The sequence below is a fragment of the Balearica regulorum genome, chromosome 2, assembly GCF_011004875.1.
Source record: "Balearica regulorum gibbericeps isolate bBalReg1 chromosome 2, bBalReg1.pri, whole genome shotgun sequence".
NCBI lineage: Eukaryota > Metazoa > Chordata > Aves > Gruiformes > Gruidae > Balearica > Balearica regulorum.
In genome coordinates, this window is record NC_046185.1 from 68,018,373 (window position 1) to 68,035,606 (window position 17,234).

The 17,234-nt window shown below is 42.4% G+C and overlaps 1 protein-coding gene across 1 annotated transcript in view; it reads right to left on the reverse strand.

The window, feature by feature from the left end:
- Positions 1 to 2,551: 2,551 nt before the first annotated feature.
- The window catches only part of GABBR2 (gamma-aminobutyric acid type B receptor subunit 2), a 489,338-nt gene continuing 474,655 nt past the window's right edge, over positions 2,552 to 17,234 (reverse strand). Inside the window, exons 18-19 of the mRNA XM_075744642.1 lie at positions 11,705 to 11,822; positions 2,552 to 5,037 (exon numbers count right to left, since the gene is read on the reverse strand). Coding sequence (XP_075600757.1) covers positions 4,872 to 5,037; positions 11,705 to 11,822 — 284 coding nt within the window. The 3' untranslated portion in view covers positions 2,552 to 4,871. The remainder of the gene's footprint in view (positions 5,038 to 11,704; positions 11,823 to 17,234) is intronic.

Genomic DNA, 17,234 nt, shown 5'->3' on the forward strand with positions numbered 1-17,234 from the left:
TAGTCAAAGCCTGTGTTTGCCGACTCATGAAGATGTCTGTCCTTTCTCCCAAAGCTCAAGGTCATCTGAGCTCCTCTCTGCTATGCTTCTGCTAGTGAGTCAGCCCACAGGCTGCTTGCTGCCTTGTACCTACCGCTTGCACCCACCTCCTGCTCCAGTCCTCAGATCTATTTGACCTCTACTGAATTTAGCCTCTAAAGTTCAGCTATGTGTTTAAATGCTTGTGTGATCCTTGGCTCTGACGGCACTGTGGCAGCCACATTTTGGGGGCAATGAAGGACGTGCTCAGCGATGGAGACACCTCTCCCTCCTTTCTCCTCCTGCCTGCCCTTCCCTTTTCCCCTTCATTTGACCCACTTCAGCATCTCGTCACCAGGGGAGGGGGTTTAAACCAGTTGCAGTTTGCAAAGCTGGTGGCTTAAAATGCCTGCAGGTAAGAGAGGTGTGTGGCAGCACTGAGGTAATGGTACTGCCACCCAGGGTTGCCCTTGCCAGCAGCCCAACCCGGGCTCCGGCCGCCTCCTCCCCACCCCTTCCAATGCAGCCCTAGACCCGTTAATGCTCCTCTGCAGTGTCGTTTGGTGAGTAGTGATAAGCGCAGTAGTGCGCTGGCAGAATCCTGATCTGCTCAAGAGGCAGAGTGCTCTTGAAAGTGCACTTGTGAATAATATTCATGCATATTAAAGTAATGGCCATAAGTACTATTCACCATCTCAAGAGATAGAAAAGGCAGTCAATAAATATGAGAACCTAACTCAGATCAAAATCATGGTGTTTAAGCCACAGTAATAAACCTGTCAGTCTTCTCAGGCAGCGAGAAGAAAATCCCTATTAAACAAGTCAGCGACAGAGAGAGTCAGTTTGCTGAATGGACAGACTGGCCCGTCCTTTGGGCTGTGGTATGAGAGCACAGTAAAGCCCTGCTGATATTCATGGGGAGCTGTGGAAATGCTGGGACAGGTCGTGCTGGGCTGGCTTCCAGTAGCTAAGCAAGCCTGAGTGCAAAGGGACAGAAACACTAATCCAGTCTTGGGGAGAACAGGCACACCACGCCGGGATTTGTAATGAACAAACAAATTCTGAAAAGACCAGAAAAGATTTGATTATAAACCTTTGATTATAAGAAATGGTGTTATATCTTTTAAAAGAAAGAGAAAACTGAAACAGTGCCTCTCTTCCCTTACCATTCTTAATTTTATTAATTATTTGAAAGAAGTGCTGCAACATTAGTAGTCTTCCATGAATTCAATAGCAATTTAATGATTTTATAGGAAGAGTATTTGCTCTGACTGTGGAAATACAGCAGTTCAAGTACACTTGCTCCCCTGACATCTCCCTCTTATTTTTTTCTTGACCTTTTAAAACAATGTTTTGCTTTGTTCTGGCTTCCTATTATTCCTGAGCAACTCTTAAGTTGTTCACATCCTCCCACAAGTTCTGGTTGAATATAGGTTTCACAATAAAGTCATTCTAGACTTTTATTTCTTTCTTGAATAAACTTTGATATATCTGTTTGAGTTTCTCCTGCCATCTGGTATTCTGCATTGAGATCCACGATCCATGCTGTTCACTCCTCACTGGTATTTTCTCTTTTGCATGTGTTTGGTGGGACTCCTAAGCTGCATCAGAAATCTACAGAAAACACATTTGTGGTGGCTCTGAATTCCCCCATCTTGGGCTTTATGTCATTTTGTGCTGGCTTGAGGATGCTCCTGTTGAAAACCAAACAACTGAAAATGCTCTTTCCTCTAGCTGGCTCAATGAACTACATTCCCACCTTCCTCCTGTTCTGCCATGCAGAAGAACCTGGTTTAGGACACAAAACCCACCGCATGGTTGAAGCTAGATGGAGAGGTTTAGTGTTTCCCTTCATGAATGCCGTGGTTTAACCGCAGCTGGCAGCTAAACCCCACGCAGACACTTGCTCACTCCCCACTCCCACCAGGATGGGGGAGAGAATCGGAAAAGTGAGAAAACTCGTGGGCTGAGACAATGACAGTTTAACAGGTAAAGCAAAAGCCGTGTATGCAAGCAAAGCAAGACAAGGAATTCCTTCAGCACTTCCCATGGGCAGGCAGGAGTTCAGCCATCTCCAGGAAGCAATCGGTGATCATTCTCAGAAACTTCTCATTTGCTGAAACAGAGATTTTACTATAGAGCTGTAAGATTGTCTCAACTTCAATAATTTACAGGAAATAGTAAAATGTTTGTCTCCTGAATTCATACTTACTGTGGTGCAAGAGAGAATAATGCATGTATTAAGCGTGGTTTGGATGTAAATTTTCAGCATATGTTTGAAAAAGTGCTTAGACATCACTCATGAGTAGTGCAGTAATTGTATTTCAGGGCAGAAACTCATCTATCTATTTTCTCTAGATGTGAGCCCTACTAGGGTGTGTACTTTGAGTTTTTATTACACTGTGGTGTTGTAATAGGATTTCTCCTTCTCCAGGGAGGCTTTTATATATACACATACACACATGCACACACACACACACACACATTAAAAATGGCTTTTCTGTGGGGGAAGAGGGCACTGAGTCCCAAAAGCTAGGTTTTATATATTTTATTCATAAAAACAGATTTGCAACAATTTATTAAAAATTGATCTCATGCAGTATAAGGTTATACAAGAAATTCTTCATTTACATTTTATTCTGGCAGTTCCAGTCTAGTTTAAAGCATTTGTGCACTAACATCATTGGAAAATGCCATTGGGGCACAGCCTCTTCATAAATTTACAGTACATTTTTGCTGCAGTATAAAAGAACAGAAACATTAAATAGCTATATTCACTTGGTTGGTCTTGTTATCTGCAGTAAAGTAAAAAAAAAAAAATGTTATGGGAGAAACTACAGTATCATTGAGACAAAGAATGTACTGCATGGTTTAAACCTAATAAACATCACACAGTCAGTATTCACGAAGTTACAGACACACACACACACTCACCTCCAATGGTCCGATACTTCTGAATTGTTTTTTTCCTGCTAAATTGGAATAATATTTCTACAGAGATCTTTGTGTATACATTATATACAATATTGTAATTTTCGCTTTTTAAAAATTAACATTCCTTTTAAAATAAACCAGGCCCTGATGATATTAATAAAGCAAGAGAATACTGTCAACACACATTGAGTGACAACGTCAGTGTTTAGTGCTTAAACAGAATAATGACTTCTATTTTATCTGTGTTCATACTTACATGTTTTTGTTCTAAAAGCTACAGATATTTCCATAACCTCTCTTACTGTATGTGCCAAGTGAAATATTTTGTGATGCTCCTGATTGTAAGATTCAGATACATATTCATGTTGGTTTTGGCCACTATGAAGTGTGTTTCATTTTTAATGGAGATTTATGCTAGCTCGTCAAAGCTGCGGTTAAGTCCCCCAGCTAATGAACCTCTTTAGCTGTGCTTCAGTCATTGCTGAAACGTCATCCCAAAGGTTTGGTCTGAGGTGCACAGGCATTGGTCAAAGAAAACTGAGAGCCCAGTGGGTGCTTCATGTGTTTTTTCCCCCCTACTCTTAGCAAACAGCCCTGGCAGTGAGATGCCACATTTCCAGTCCCTTGGAGAAAGAAGCTGCATGTGTGTCTCACCTGTGCCTGAGGGTTTGGCTCCAGAGCTGGTCCAGACAGTATGCCACTATCGTTCCTCCTAATTACTTTGGTTCAGGGGATGGAGCTAAAGTATAAGACCTTTTTTTTTTTTTTTTTTTTTTTTTTTCCCCACAGTCCTTTTAGGATTCAGATAAAAGATTCTCTTGGTAAATTTGATTTGTCCTCTCTCTTATCCACTACAACTGTCACACACGCAGGTACAAAGCAAACATAGTGTATATTCACATCTATGTGCTCTGCAGGCTTTGCCTGCAGCAGCAAAGTGCTGTGCCCTAACACCCCCCCGCCCCAATTCCACTAAATTAATTTTATTGTAATTATGTGTGACATAATTCATACAAACTATGAAAAACAATCCGTCCTGTGACATTAAGACATTACTACCCATCTGTCCTCAGCTTCTTATGAGCCCTAGGACTTTTCCGGACAGTTTAGTACATTATGGTTGGTGGTGTTTATTCTGAAATAGGTGCAGAAACTTTGCTAAAAATGAAGCTGCAGATGGTCAGCAGTCACTACCATCGTCCCTGGAGAAGGGTGGGTGAAGTGCTCCGCTTCCAACCAGCAGCTCTCCAGCTGGTGACAACTCGGAGCTGGAGCTTCAGCCTCTGCTGGGGTTTCATGTGCAGCTGCAAGTCAGAGGTGACCCTGCTCACAGCACTGCAGAGTCTCAATGACACCCGAGGAATCATTTCTCATAGTCCTCCTTTCCTATCGAACATCGTCCCTGAAATGAAAACAAGCAAGACTAACCAGTGCAGAATGTTTCCAGCAATTTAACACAACTCTTGTAAAAATGAGTGTATCTATTTCAATAAATATGGTATAGCTCAACCATTGTATTTTCCTTACATGGATACAGTATAGAATTGCATGTTCTCAGCAGCCACATAAAGCTCAGTGACATTTGAGTGTTGGTTTTTTTTTTTCCTAGTGTCTTTTTTGCAAGATCCGTATTTCCCGGCCTCCTTGTTGCGAGTAGAAATTTGGGAAGAAACGTTTTTCAGTGACTTCTACGTGAAGAAATAAAAACTCCATGAATAAGGCTACAGATCAAACTCCCTGTGTCCTTCTCCTTTGCCTTCCCACACGAGTTACGCGGGCACTCCTGTGATGACGGCCTCAGCGGTAGTTCCTCTGCGGTAAGAGCCAATGTTATATGTTTGTAGCAGAGTTCTAGGTCAGATGTTTAGTCCAGTCATTGAGTACTTAAAAGCAGTTCAGGAAGCGCTGATCTCCCTTTCCTACAGCCCTGAAACCATTACTCGGAAGGAGGGCGGCACGTGTCTGTGCCGAGGACTGGCACTGGGGCTTACGCACGGACTGGCACAGCTAGCGTCAACCCCTCCTATGGATGGCAAGTAGGCATGATGAAGGATGGGCAGCTGCAAAGACAGCCGACGCTGTATGCTGCGAGAGAGACGGAGAGAGAGGAGCATTAGCCGAGAGGAAAATGTAATACATTACGTACTTGATATATTTGCAGGTTGCTGCAAGGATATTTTCTGCGCCTGTTGCTGCGATAAAAAGGGTTAATGCCAAGAGCATCGCACTCGCTGCTGTTGAGCTATGCCACCCCACTGTTATTTCCCCTTGGGGAATTTTTCTGACCCGCTAGACATGACAATAATCTAAGGGTGCGTTCTCAGCGTCCCACAGCCTTCTGAAATTCCCAGGCACTTTCAGGTTAATTGTTAGACTACTGATATCAGAAAAAGGGAAAACCTTAGGTTTGCAATGAGGGCATATGGCTTAGCAACCCCCCGCCCCTTGCAAAGTGATCTATTGCATGCAGAGCCCTGGCTAACTGCATCGACATGCACGATGTCACAGGCTGAGTTTTAAGCCATGCATCACTTAGCACAAGGATGTTAGAACTAAGGATGGCATTTTTGCAACTCCACCTAAGGCAAGCAGGGGTGAATGGAGGGAGGGAGTCTGGACTGACGGCTTCTTCCAAGTAGTTCCTCTTTGCAGTTTAGGTCTGTGCTGGATGCTCTCGAGTTCCAGCAGTCAGTGCTGTGGGACTGAGGAGTTGGCACACTAAAAGCAGTCTAACCCACCAACCACACCAAAATCAAGTATTTAGGAACCCAGCATTCTGAATCCGATTTTCCAAGCAGATTGACATCACGATATTGGTAGGGCTTTGGTTTTGTTTGTTTTTTAAAAGGGATACTAAACCGTGCTCACAGATATACTAGCTAACCCCTCTCCATGGAGAGGATGGTGCCCTGAGACAAGGGCTCTGCTACCCCCATGCTGTGGATATACTAGCACCTTTCACAAAATCAAAATCCAGTTAAGGTCTGCTAGTGTAAGAGATGTTTCCAGTGATTAAGGCATTATCATACCAGGATGGCTTCTGCAATTGGAGACATTCAATCTTGAAATACAGAGGAACTTTTTAAAGAGAAGACAGATGTCAAAGTGGCAGAGCTGAAACAAAGATTGGCCTTTTGATTCCAGAAGAAAAATGCCCGTACAAAGCATTGTATCAGTACAATAGAGTTTTAAATTTTTATTTCCCTGTTACCTGATAGTATGACTGTGTATAGACAGGCCCTTATAAGAAGTATATTTTTGAAAGCTTGCCTTTGGACAGTCTTTCTGATTCAAATGACACTTCATTTCTTTTTTTGCTTTGTGTTAGGAAGTGGAGACAGCTACCAAGACATCCATTGCACTGCTCGGGGACCAAGCAGTATAGCTTTCAAATTCAAAGAGAAAGAAATTTAATGCTGCTTCTCTTTCGTTTCTTTGCTACAAACTCAGGTTTGTTTATACAGAGATGCGGTGAAAATAGTTGGAGTCTGCCTAGCCAGGAAGCTCTTTCTCCTTTTTTTTTCCCCCTACAAACTCCCTCTAAAAGTTTGATGCAATATTAATGCACAGTGTTGATCATTGTAGCGCTGGCAATGCATCTCTGGGATTGAACAAAATCCATTCATTGTTATTTTGCTACTGTGCCTGACTCTTTCTGGTGGTATCAATGAAATCATGTCTTGTTCCCAAGGAGTGCAGAGGTGGCATGGCTCGCTGCTTCCATGTGCTGAATCCTTATGAGCCTGATGCTGCGGATTGTCATTCTGTCTCTCGTTGCAGGGTCAAACGCAGAATTGCCTGTGCTTATTTTCCCACCAGTGGAAATGCTTACTTTGTTCAACTGTTACAAACTTCTCATTAAAGAGCTTTTTGAAGCTATTCCAAGGGAATCCAGTTGCATAATCAAGTGAATGGGATTTTTTTTCACCCATTTAAGTGTTAGCCATACCATGGACAAAGCATGTTTATTTGGCTATGCCAACGGTGGCTGCAGTGGGTGGCAAATTTTGCTTTAACTGTACTTCAGGTTTACTTTCACTTGAAAACTTGCTTCCTGGAATTGGGGCAGAAGACTGTAGCCTGGAGACTAGCACACAATTAAGAGTTTAGGCAAAACTCTTAGGAGAAAAACAAAACGAGTAACAAAATCCAAACAAAACGAGTAACAAAATCCAAACAAAACTGCTATTTTCTCCTTAAATGAAAGTAAATCTTGTACCTGGCCTCACCATGTGTTCTTTTCCCCTCCAATATCAGTGCTTTTCCCCCTCCTCCACTCCCACTGCATTTTGTCAATGCTTTTCAGGATGGTGGCATACAATTTTTCGAGTTGTCCGTACAATATAGATATGACAAAGCACACGGTCAAGTGTGTTGGGGAGGGAATGGTTAGTATTAGTGGTTTTCTACAGCTGCTGAAGGGGATGGAAAGGAAAGGTGGTGCCACACACAGAGCAGCCACTTACTTCTCACGGTCCTGTGTTAGAATAGGGCGTGTACCCTCAGCTCTGTACAGAAACCCCTTTTTTTAGGGATAAATAAAAACAAGTAAAAACTTGACTTCCAATGTCAATGCACACAGGAACACAGTGCAATGCACATGGGAATGCATGATGCTACAAAGGGGGCAGAGGCATTTAAAAAATAATTCAGTTCTGCTATACAAAACCACTGATGAGATGCATTGGTAAGTGGGGGGACTGGAACAACTGCTGCTACAGTCAAATATCTGAAGATCTGCGGGAGCATGTAAACTGTGTCTAAGCATTCAGGGATCATTTCAATCGATTCTTCAGCCCATTAATGTTGATTTTTAGCAACTGCTGGGAAGCTGGAGAAATTCTCAAAGACTAAAATAAAGTGAGATGTTGCACTAGCAAGTAAACTAACCATTCTAAATCCACCTTATTTTAATGACAGAGTTGAGTAGGATCATAGATAGACTAAAATGAACCACTTCCAGTGAAGAAACTGAATAACAGAAGCATGTTCATGCCAAGGCATATGGCTGTAATGCAATAATTCAGTCATAACCAACTTTTTTGATGAGAATTTTTGGTTACTAAACTTGACATAACCAGCTGAAGCAGGGTATTTGACTGTCTTTTAAATGCTGCTAAAAGCAGAGCTTTAGCTCAAAAAATTCAAGGTGGTTTCTATTATAAGGGTTACACAGCAATTAGCTGCTTTGAAGATTACAAAACCGACCACATAATAGGAAATAGTCTAACAAAATGGCAGGTTTTAGTGGGGTCCTGCAGAAATCTATCATCACCTTTACTCGGAGATCTGGAAGACTATTACATATTGTTGCTGTTAAAATGAGAACAGTATAATTTTTAACGGTGCCAAAAACTAATTCACCAAATGTAGGTCACTGATGAGATGGCACAACATGCAGGAATGAAGGTGCACAGAAGAATGTCTTTAAGGGTCACGGAAGATATCCCTTTGAATGTATTCATGTGGCCATCGTGCAGATAAGCTGACTGATGTGAACGTTAGATAAGTAAGCAGGTCACTATCAGGTTGCAATACAAATAGTATCCCGATTAATATCTTGGCACACTGCACTGATAAAACCGGTACTGAAGTAGCGTGCCCAGATAGGGTACACCAATCTTCCCCAGCAGGTCACACACCCAAGGGAGAGGAAGGAGTTGACTTTGCATGAAAGACACCCCGGTCTACTGAGAAATGAACTATTATATCTATTCTAAACTGGTTCAGGCTGCTCTCTGGGCCTGAGATGAACTGGCATGGTGCAACTTCCACCCATGCAGCTAAGCTCCCCCAAACAGGGCTGTGCCTGAGCACTGCCTGGGGAAAAAAATAAAAAAAAAAAAAGCTGAGGCAACTGTGCTAGGGAGTATGCTAATAAGCACCATGGAAAATCAAAGTGCAGGGCTTGAGCCTGTGCACCAGCACTGCTTTGTCTACTGTAGGAAGTGTTAATTTACACTGTATAGCCAGTGTGAACAGGAGAGAAAGCAGCCAGCACTCTCTTTTTGCTTCTCGTGTCTGATGATCTGACTGGGTATGGCAATTTTTACGTGACACTATGGATGACCTACCAGGTCCTGCCCAGGAGGAAAGGGAGTGAGAATTGGGAACCATGAATCATCTGCACTCATGCTTTAAGGCTGCTCTAGAGTCATACAGACTGCATTTTCTTTAGATGCAGGGTTTTAAGTCTGAGCCAAGCACAAACCAAATGTTTTTCACATGCCGATTGAGATGCTATAAACAACACGCCAGAAACAAATGTGGAGCAAGTGCCTCTGCTACTGAGCCTGAAATGCATGCATACTGCTGAGCCTTCACTTTGGACTCAACTGTAGGACGAGGGATCACACCTGCAGTTAGTCAAATGTAGCACTAGTGGTAAGAAAGAATGAAAGAATCCCAAATCAAACTCTTTTCTGCACTCTACAAGAACTTTGATACTGGAAGATTTCAGCGCTCTGGATTCCAGGGAGTGGACTCTCAGGAAGCTGGGATGCTGCTTTTTGCTATAGCCAATACAGAGTTAACATTTCTGCAGGCAAATTATTATCTTAATGTCCTCCTTTCATAGGTTTGTTGCAAAGAGGAAATATTTTTCAGAGTAATGTCCTTGAGATTTCTGTTCTTGAATAAGAAATAGGTTCAACTGACTATGTGACTACCTCTCTATCAGATGTGCTATGTATGCAGTGAAATGAGAAAGAGAAGGCACAAACTACATCTTGTCTTTACCTCTTTTTTCTTTTTTTTTTTTTTTTGACAAAAATGATATATTTAGTAACCATGGAAGGCCAGAAGTGCTGCCAGACAAGTTGAAAAAAAGCACATGCATGAAGAAGGATATTCTTAAAGAGCACAAAGTTTGAAAAGAGACAATTTCTTCTCAAAGAGAAGGGGGAATCACAAAACCTTAGTCCTGAAGACTGCTACACTTCTCCTCTCAGGCAGGTCCACTGTGCCTGGGTGGTTTGGCTCTGGTACCCAAAGTACCAATGCATCCTCAGGGGAGACACTGACCCCTGGACCTGGCACAGTCACAGCTGTGCAAGTGCTGAATGACACTGTTTTCATTTAGCAGGACTTTATTAATTGCTCTCCATAAATGTCAGTGACTTCAGATTGGTACTGACCTGTTCTTTATGACCTTTAGGAAATCTCAGTCTTCTCATCAGTTACTGTTAGCCTAGAGGAGGTTCTGTCATCACCAAATGTTTTTCTTTTATTTTCTTTTTTTCCCTGTATTAAATCTGTATTGGGAGAACTGGATTATCTGAGTGTCGGTGTTTTTCTTAACATCTCTTTTAATGTAAAAGATGGCCACGTGCGGACGAGGTTGCATTTACACTACATCATTATTTCTGACAAATGGTGCTGGAAAAAGATAGACCTCTAATAGCTATGCATTAAAGCACTCTGCTGACCCCATAAAGTCACAAGACCTTTCTCAGCCAGAGCCCTGCTTTTGTGAAACAGCCAGATATTTCAGCTACTGGGGATATTTTTGGTGCATATGTGTGTGCGAGTGTGTGAATTAGCTCCTGTGCAGGTTTGGGTTGGGTTGATTTTTTGAGTGCGAGGACAGAGTTAGAAATCCACTTGTTTTCCTGCACCGGGTAGTACAAGGCAGTAACTGCTATCTGAAATCAGGTTTGCTGTCACTGATGTAACATGTGACTCAGTCTAGTAATTTCTTTAATTTATTCTGGTTTTAAATAAGCTTCTAAGTTGCCCATGTACAAAACAGGAGGCTGGCAGCTATTAGCTCAGATCCTGATGAAGTAGTGCCCGTGTAACTAGGCTGCTGTGGGGAAACGACTGATCCAGGGACAAATGAGCACGGCGCTTCCCTGAGCTCTGGCCCATGGCAGGCCCTGCTGAGCTGGGAGAGGGTAGTACGTGAGTTTATTGTATAAGTTCCTGGAGAGAAAAGCTGATACCGTAAGACTCTTTCCACTCCATGAATCTAGCAAGTGCTTTGTGCCATCCTCTCCTTGTAGCCGTAGCATTGTTTCTAAGGGAAACTATTTGGTGCAGGCTTTCCTATGCCAAAACTCAGGTCCAGCTGCTATGGCAACGTTGAAAACCCCTAAGACTGTTTTTATTTCTCAGCTAGTTTAAGATTGAAAGGGAGCAAAATGGCTATGTATATCACGAACCCCTCTGGCTGGTGTGTGGAAGGACTTGGACTGTTGACAACAGTCATAACACACGCGTGCCCATATGTACATCCTCTTCTCTCCTTAATAGACATGGGCAGTTGGGCACAGCTTGTCCTGTAACTCTCTACAGAAACTTTAGACATCATGTTATGCATGTTTCCGACAAGAGAAAAGTATGTTAGTTTGCCTTTGGGGCACCTTAGGATCTAATGCCCCCGACAGCCTCTAAATCAGATGGGGATGGTGAGCTGGTGGCAGGGAGGCATCACAGTACAACGTTGCTGCCCACTGGTGCTTCAGGAGGTGCCCATTCACATCTTCTTTTGCTGATGGTCCAGGCTCTTTCCTGTAGCTGGGGCTGGCTGAAAGGCTTTACAGTAAATGTCTTCCCATAAAAATGCATGAAAGAGAAATATGGGGTTTGATGAAATGTTGATCATTGAAATTAATGTTTTATGAGCAAGGCAGCTGGTATCCAGGATGGAATTTATGGTTAAAACAGTAGAAAGCGTGCGCGCACAAGCACATGCATACCCGAGAGAGCAGGGTGCCTCCTTCTCTACCAGTATGTTATGGTGTATACTTACTGTTCTGGAGAGTTGATGTCTTCTATAGGATCTTTGCTTGTTCTGGAAGGGTCTGATGAGCCCCATTGTGCTGGTGGATTTTGATCAAGATGATTTTTCAAAATGGCTTTCTCACCATCTGGATGGACAACACATTCAATTTTACTTTACTGGGACTAAGTGACCATTTTGAAATTGTTTCACTTCAAAATTTCCCAGATGTTCATAACGCCACAAAGTAAACTCTTTCTCCCTATATTCCAATACAGGCCCAGGTTTCCCTGTGAGCCTTTGGTACGCTCATGCTTTTGATGATGTGCTCCTTCACAGGAACTACCATGTAGAAACAAAAGGGACAAAACCTCTTTTGACCTTCCTTTGCTTCCTCCCACCTTTAAAATAGCACAAACCAAACCTTGTTGCCCACATCTATGTAGCCCTATCATGTTCTCTCACCTATTCCTAGGCTGTGTAAAAAATTAAGGTAATTGCACCATCATATTATCTTGCACTCAAAAATTGCTTCCTTTTCATATGAAGAAAACATTAAGTTTTTTCCTAGAAAAACTAGAATCTCATTGATGTATAAAGTCTTGGTACTCTTGCAATCACATAAGCAATTAAGTGCCATCATTTAACTATCTGCTAGCATTTAGCACGGAAATATGATTCATACCAGTTGCACTGGTCCATGGGCTGTCTGCAGGAAGGACAGCTAATGATTTCATTAAGCTTTCTCCTGCACTTTTCTGCATAGTGATAATGCAGAAGATCATAATTTTCCCCGTAGGTAGCTTCACTTGATTCCCCCAGGAGTCCCGGGAGTGCCTGGCTAGCTGTGCTGAATGAAGCCTGTGGCATCTGTCCCCCCTGAGAAATGCAGACAAACACAGCCATTTTAAGAAGGCTGTCTTTGCCGGGGATCCTCTCTGTTCCTGCCTGCTTTTCCAAAGTCTCCTGCTGTGTTAAGCCAAATAAAGTCACACGGAAAACATCTGAGTAATGAGGACAGCGCACAGTTTTCATAAATAATTACAGAGCAGCTCCAAATCCATCACCAGCAGTTGTTTGCCACACAGAGAGAGAAACAGTGATTGCTGTAGGCATTAAGGCAGCATGGAAGAGGACTCGGAGGTAAAAACTGGAAAAGGACACTGGAGGATTTGAATGTAAAAATGGGCATGAGGGGGAAAAGCAGGAAAATATTGAAGGGAAAATGAAAATAGCGTGAAAAACCCAGTGCATATTGAAGGCTTAAGCTGCTTTTCTGTTCTATTAACACTCAGAAGCCCCAAATAATGCTCAGGTCCCAGCACGCTAGAAATATATATGTTCTCAACGAGCACTGGTGGGACAAAACAAGCAGCAAAAACAAAGAGTGAGGATAGAAGCTGGAAGCAGAAACAGGAATGCTTTGAGGACAAACTCCAACATGTATCATTGCCCTCCCAGCACGGTCAGCCCTGGTATTATTTTGTAGCATTCACTTTCTGCTGTGAAAAATCTAACAAGCAAGTTAGAAAGAAGCGAACAGGTGAGGATGCAAAAATGCGCAGACACAGGGATCGCTACAGCTCAGAAGAGCAGGAAAGAAGATTTTTCACTTATGTTGCCTGGTAGACAAGGGTCTCTGGGTGAGAAAGGAGGCAACCAGAATACATGAAGCTGCTTCTGCTGGGGCAAGAAAATGTCAGTGAGAGAGAGCTCAGAAATTCAGCTGCAGCAAGAAAAGTGCTTAAAAGGAAGATATGACGGGATTCAGTGATGATTTAGATGTGAAGGGAGGACAGCAAAGAGTCAAATCTGACAGTGGCTAAGATAAGCAATGAAGTCTATCATCTCAGGGCAGCCTCTGGTTTGCTGGTGTGGCATTTGCTGTCACAAGAGTTCAGTTTTTATTTTCCATATATATCGCATTTCTATGTATATTGAGCTTGACATTTGCATAAAAGCCTTGTGATGTCTATAAACAGACACGTAGAAAAGAACACTTTTTACTTCCATGATTAAAAACAATGTTCAATCCCAAGCTGATCTAAGCTGACAATGAAAACTGCTGACTTTATGATATAGGCCAAAGTTAAAATTTGAGTAATCCTTGTAATTAGGGATGGAAAAGGTCTACTGTTTAACTATTTTAGGGTACCAACTCCTTTGGCCAAGATAAGCAATTTAACCTTTTACAAAGCCATAATTCTTCATCAAATGACTGGAATATGCAACTGCCGGGCTTTGGGAGTATGTGATTGTATATATTAATCTGTGTTGTACACCCCTAAAGAGGTTTCTTGTGCTTTCGGTTGTGCTGAGAGAGAGAGAGAAAAGGAGGTGGTCCCTGTCAAAAAGGTGGGGGATTTAGTTTAAAGTAGAGCAGAAATCATATATTCTCTGCCTACTCACCCCTCAACACCAACTGCCCATCTATCACTGTGTGTTATTCTTAATAGACCCTTTTCTACCACTCTTGCAGATGACTCTCCCTCAATACTCTGCATACATTTCTGTATACGAGGTTACCATATGCAAGTTTTAATGTACCAGGCTAAAAAAATACACACAAAATCCACATAAAACTGCAATAATGTTGACATTTTTTCTTTTTCTTCTTTCAAAATACAAAAAAGTTGGGTAATTCTTATTTGTTAAGCTTTTTGGGAGATGATTTGTTAGATTTTTATTCTGCAGCTATGGAAACTAGAATATCTTTCTTTTTTCTTTTCTTTTTTTTTTTTTTTTTAATTTACCTTTCATTTAAATAATGAAGAGCAAGATTCTCACTTAGTCATACGCTTCCAGGAGCTGGAGCTTAAAGAAAAAACACTACCATAAGCACTTAAAAAACATAAGGATGGAGGAAACTGATTCTATATATGTGAACAACTGAAAGAAAATAAATTAAGGGTAACAGTAAATATTTGAGTTCCCAGTTCCCCCTGGAAAGTGTAGCACTGCTTTTAGTACTTCCCCATCTTTTCTTCCTCTGTCCATTAAGAAAAAATTCCTCTGTCCACTTGAAAAATGCCCTTCATTCTCAGGGTACTGTCTGCCACTGCAGATGCTACTGAATAAGTTGCACTGGGATGATCTAACTACCTTCAAAATTGAATTTACATTAGCCAGAAGCACTTTCTAAGTAATTTTCACCTTTGTAGACCTCAAACTGGAACTCAGAAGTCTGGATAAGTGATGCCTGAGTACTTTTTGTTCAGAAAACCGTCAGGAAAAAAGACAGATAGGGCCTCGCATGGCACTCACTGATGGGTTCATTAGAAAACAAAACCCGCTGCCCGGTTGTCGGTGAGAGCCAGGTGGCTTTAGCCCAGGACCTTTGCCTACCTGCGGCAGAGAAGCGACTTCCAATTACGAAGCTCTGAGCTGCAAGAGCCCACGGATGCCGGCTGCGGAGGGGCTCAGCGAGGAGGTCACTGCTCCCAGCTGCTCGCCTCTCCCTCTGCCAGGGGTGACGCTCGCTTCAGACCTGCCGTACGTGTAATCACTCTGCAACCTGCTGCTGTCAAAATTACCTGGGCTGGCTTAAACACGTCGTGCATTTTAATGACTCCTGTTCAGCCGCAGGCAGAAAACACCAGGTGACTGCCACCGCTGCGATTTCTCCCAAGATTTTAGAAACTGTATTTCTTTGACTAGAAGCTTGGTTTGTCGACGCTTGTGCGCTGCAGCTATATTGAACATCTTCATCATTATGCTTTGGTGGCAATATTCTTCCGATGGCTTACAACTAGATGGCAGAACTGCTCTTCACCCCACATTTGTCAATTCCACTGTTGTTTTCTCTTTGCTAGAAAACGTATTTTATGCTCCACAAAGAAGCAAGTGTGGTTTAATAATGACTTATTCGAGCTGGCAGAGATAACCTTGCTGATTTACTAAAGAACTCCGGAATCTTTAAAGCTAAAGGTAGATTTTTTTTAATCTACTGTAATTTTTCACAGTTCTGTTGTTTGGACTGTGAAACAACTAGCCAGTTTCTGCTTTTCATGTGCATAGGATGAAAAGAAAGGAAAACGAAAGGAAAAATTAAAATGATCACGTTGTCTGCTGGATATCAGAAAAAGTTCTCCTAAACTAAGCTCACAGTACCAGGCAGTCTAAACCATGACTTCTGATAGTTATGTTTTGAAAGGAAGATTTTTTTTGAAAAGAAAAGCCAGCAAGAGTCTCCTGTGTTTTGTATTACTTTAAATCAGAAGAAACTCCCTTTACTATAGATTTATTATTCGGAAGGACAGGCCCCGAACCTCTGGTGGTTTGGTCTCTCTGTTGAACTAGAAATAAGCTCCAGTTTCAGGATTGAAATCCATTTGCTAGGCTTCATAGAAACTAGTATACATATCTCTATATACAAGGGATATAATGAACTATATCCTTTCTTTAGAACAGCATTCATTTCAAGGAGTTATTTCTGAAAGCCTTTCTTTTGAATCTGTGGTTTCAATCTCAATTCAATCTGTGGCTTGAACCACACCAACTTCATAGAAGTAATCTTTCCCCCCTCTGTCACAGATGAACTCTGTTTTGCTTTGCATTTACAAGCAACATGCCTTTGAAATGTGTTTTTCTTTGAGCTGCTTTTACATGAGGAAAAACTAACACTAGGAAACATTGGAGTGGGGTGACAACTGACGGTATGTAGGCATATCTGACATGCAAATGAATGCTCCCAGTCCATTTACAGCAATGAGTAAAGTCTGTTTTCTGGCTCAAACTAGAAAAGCCTTTCTGAGCAAGCTAGGGTGCCTGCAGAGAGAGAACTTGCAAAAAGGGTTTGTTCATACGTGGGGACTGTTGCAAGGCTGTCCTTTGCTTCTTATGTACTTTCCATAGTATGGCCGTCATTCATTAATTTTCCTAATATGCTACTCTGAAATGCACTGGCAAAGGTAGAAATAAATGGAGATTGTTCTGCAGGATTTCTTCTGAGCTCGGCTTTATATGAAACTCTTGCAATCTATGAATCATTCATGTAGAAATAATTTCATGTAATAAAATGTCAAATAGAAGTCAAATAGACTAAGACTGTAAGATTCCAAGGGTAGCAAAATTATCCAACACACGCACCCCCCTCCCCCCCAACCACATAGCATCTTCCCTCTGTATTTTTCTCCTCTGTAACTTTATTCCTGCAGGAACTTGCAGGGTAGAAATAACTTCTACCTTCGCGAAGTCTCTCCTGTTTCTGGCACACGCGCTACACGGGTGGAGGGAGCCCTTTTGGGAAGCTCTGGTTTGTGCCCGTGCCAGGGTATTTCTTCCCTGGAGCTGTGCGGCACAACCTTCCTCTTTACACAGCCTCACAGTTACGAGCGTTTGTCCTCCTTTTTTCCAAATGTCAGCCTGGAAAACTCAGCCATGTCTGCAAGCTTGGCTCTCCTTGCTGAACGGCACTGCTAGTTACAGGAACGGCCCGAGCCAAGCGTGGGTCTCACCCACAGCCCGTCCGTGCCCCAGAGCCAGGCTGTAACGTGGCTCTGCAGCTCCAGCAAGGCGGCCAGATCCCACAAACGGCAAACTGGGGGAGAAGCTAACGTCG